The sequence below is a fragment of the Hipposideros armiger genome, unplaced genomic scaffold (genome assembly GCF_001890085.2).
Source record: "Hipposideros armiger isolate ML-2016 unplaced genomic scaffold, ASM189008v1 scaffold_727, whole genome shotgun sequence".
Classification (NCBI taxonomy): Eukaryota; Metazoa; Chordata; class Mammalia; order Chiroptera; family Hipposideridae; genus Hipposideros; species Hipposideros armiger.
The window spans coordinates 608,606-612,162 of NW_017732077.1; the positions used below are offsets into that span (position 1 = coordinate 608,606).

General features: G+C 41.0%; 1 protein-coding gene across 3 annotated transcripts in view; it reads left to right on the top strand.

Annotated features, from left to right (window-relative positions):
* Window positions 1–3,557, top strand: part of LOC109373460 (sulfotransferase 1C2) — a 28,911-nt gene that overhangs the window by 11,846 nt on the left and 13,508 nt on the right. For 2 of the 3 annotated variants that reach the window (XM_019627263.1, XM_019627262.1), the window contains exons 2-3: window positions 2,292–2,530; window positions 2,925–3,050. In XM_019627263.1, coding sequence (XP_019482808.1) covers window positions 2,314–2,530; window positions 2,925–3,050 — 343 coding nt within the window. In that variant the 5' untranslated portion in view covers window positions 2,292–2,313. The remainder of the gene's footprint in view (window positions 1–2,291; window positions 2,531–2,924; window positions 3,051–3,557) is intronic. The other variant, XM_019627264.1, reaches the window with a different exon arrangement.

Below are 3,557 nucleotides of genomic sequence, written 5' to 3' on the forward strand. Positions count from 1 at the left end.
AAAAAAAAAAAACATTTACAGCACATAGAGATGGCATTCAGGGGACAAGATAACAATGAGGGGTTCTGTGGTCTCATCCTCTGGTTCAGTGGGTTGTGCCCTGAGAGATCTGGAAAAAAGAATTATTCTGACATTCCAAGAGTATATTATCTTAGATGCAAAAAAACCCAAACAATAAACAGGTTCATTAAAGCAAAGATTAACTTTTGTCAAGAAAGCTATAGGCCTAGGATGTGACTATCCCTCATGACCTGCTTTTAGTTAGGAATTTTTAATCATCTGTGTGGTTACTTTAGGTCTCTGAGTTTGTAGGGCCTGCCATGCTGGTCTCCCATGAGCTTATCAGGTTTAGTATGTGGCCCCTTTTTCATCCACAGGAAGCAATGACTATTTCCATCCATGGAGTCAGGAACAAATTCACAAAGGAAGACTTACATGATCTGATCTGACCTAAAAGGATAAAAAAAAAGTCTATCTGGTTGCTCAAGTGACAATCTTTGTGCCTCTGTACCTATAAAGGAAACATTTCCTGTGTTTCTCCTTTATATTAATATACTCACTAATCACAGAATACTTCTGTGACCAGATATAGGGGAGAGGCAGGGTTCCCACACCAAGAAATTCTCAGATTCTGTGAATACTGGCTGAGTATCCTACAATTTAACTCAATTCTGACACTCCCTGGAGATAGCATCAGATCCCAAAGGTAAAGAGTTCAGTCTTACAAGACTATCCCCACCCTTCAGATGCCAATCACAAGTCCAAATTATCACCTGTGCTTCTGACTAAACTTCTATAGATTGGAGGTTTCCATGATCCCCTCCTCAGGTTTGATTAATTTGCTAGAGTGGCTCACAGAACTCAGGGAAACATTTTACTTACTAGATCACCAGTTTTTTGTAACTCAGGAACAGCCAGATGGGAAAGAGGCATAGGACAAGGTATGTGAGAAGGGGCATAGCGTGCCTATGCCCTCTCCAAGTACACCAACCCCCCAGCCTCCATGTGTTCAACAAACCAGAAGCTCTCCCAACCCCAGACTTGAGATTTTTCTAGAGGCTCCACAATTGATTAAATCATTGGCCATTGTGATTGATTCAACTTCAACCCATCTCCCCTAACTGGAGGTGTTGGTGGAGGAGAATGAAAGTTACAACACTCTAATCACAAGATGGGTGCCCTCTGCAGCCAGTCACCATCCCATGGTTATTGAGTGGTTTTCCAAACATCTCCCCATTAACACAAACTCAGAATTGATTGAAGTAACTTTTTTAATGAACAACAAAAGATATCAATTTCACTTTAAACATTCTGAAGTTACTTCAGCAACTGAGGGCCAAACCCAAATTATACCAAAAGATGCCCCTGTTATTCTGATCACTTAAGAAATGACAAGGATTCGGGGAGCTGTGAACTCAGAGAGCCATGGCAGAGACCAAAATGCTTATTTCTTATTATAAATCACAGTGTTCCCCTCTCCTAGGGTGGGGATCATGCATTGATGTGACCCAGCAGTGAAGGGCCTGGGGGGAAGGGGAAGGTGATAGGGATGGGAGTTCCTCCTGAGGGAGTGAGCAGGCTCTCTGTTCCCATCTCACTGCTTTGTTGTCTTGACTGGAGTAATAGTGGCCCATTCCATCTGGCTTCCTCAATTTGTGTATTTAAAAAGTTTCTCTCAAAAGAACAATAAAACAAACAACCAGATTCAAAAATGAGCAAAGAATTTAAATAGACATTTCTCCAAAGGAGATACACAAATGACAAATAAGTACATGAAAAGATGCTTAGCATCACTAAACATTAGGGAAATGAAAATCAAAATAACATGAGAAATTACTTCAGACCTATTAGGATTGCTATTATAAAAAATTTTTAAACCCAAAATTACAAGTGTTGGTGAGATTGGAACCCTTGTGCTTTGATAGTGAGAATGAAAAATTATGTAGCTGTTATGGAAAAGGGCATGGCAATTTCTCAAAAAACTTAAACATAGAATTATCAACCAATCTAGCAATTTCAGTTCTGAGTGCATACCCAGAAGAATTGCAAGCTGGGTCTCAAAGAGATATTTGTACACTCATGTACATAGCAGCACTAATCACAAAAGCCAAAAGTTGGAAGCAAACCAAGGGTCCGTGTGTGGATGAATGGATAAACTAAATGTGATATATCCCTGCAATAGGATATTATGCAACCTCACAAAAGAATGAAATTCTGACTCATGGTAAATTTTATGTTTTGTGCATTTTTCCACAATTTTTAAAGCCCCCCTCTATTTCTTGTCTGTAAAGACTCCTCCCATCTCAAGACAGTATGGCCCTGACCACAGAGTTGAGGAGTCCGCCGCAACTGAGAGAGGTGGCAGGAATCCCCCTGCAGGCTACAACTGTGGACAACTGGAGCCAGATCCAGAACTTTGAGGCCAAGCCAAATGATCTCCTCATCTGTACCTACCCTAAATCAGGTGACTATGGGACCCGGGGAGAGCAAGACCTTGGCCTGCTGAGTCAGCATGGGCTTCTCACATCAGGTAAAATTTCCCCTGATAGGATGTGTGCACTTATTCAAGGAAAACTGCTCCTTCTTATTGTTCCACTATGGTGCTCGTGCTCAGGATGCCTAGTATCCTTGGGTTTACCTGGGTTCAAGCATAATGGCTCTAGAGGACCCAGACTGCTCTGCTCTGCCTCAGCTGCTGTTGGTTGACAGCATCATATGGCTTTGCCTCTGCTGCTCCTCTCTCCATAGAGATCCAATGGGTTTCTCCCACACCAATGTCTACCTGTCCTGGCCAGCAGGATCTAGACCTGAAAGGAGGTTGAACCAAACACCATCAGTCTCCATGTCCCTTTTATTTACCCAGGACACTTAGGACATATTGTCTAACTGGTTTCTGTTTCTCCTTCTTTCTGTATGGGCCTCAGGGACAACATGGATTCAGGAAATTGTTGACATGATTGAACAGAATGGGGATGTGGAGAAATGTCAGCGAGCCATCATTCAACACCGCCATCCTTTCATTGAGTGGGCTCGGCCACCCCAACCCTCTGGTAAGAGCTGCTCCCTCATGGCCCTGTTTTCTTTCTTTCTTCTTTCTTTCTTTCTTCTTTCTTTCTTTCTTTCTTTCTTTCTTTCTTTCTTTCTTTCTTTCTTTCTTTCTTCTCAAGTCAGACAGAAAAAGACAAATACCATGTAATTTCACTTATATGTGGAATCTACAAAATAAAATAAATGAACAAACAAAACAGAAACAGAGTCATAGATACAGAGAAGATTTTGATGGTTACCAGATGAAAGGGGGTTGGGGGGGCTGGGTGAAAAGGGATTAAGAAGTACAAATTGGTAGTTACAAAATAGTCATGGGGATGTAAAGTACAGCATAAGGAACATAGTCAATAACATTATAATAACTATGTATGGTGTCAGATGGGCTCTAGACCTATCAGGAGGCTCACTTTGTAAGTTATATAAATGTCTAATCACTATGTTGTACACCTGAAACCAATATAATATTGTATGTCAAGTATAATAGAAAAACAAATTTTTAAAAAGACTTC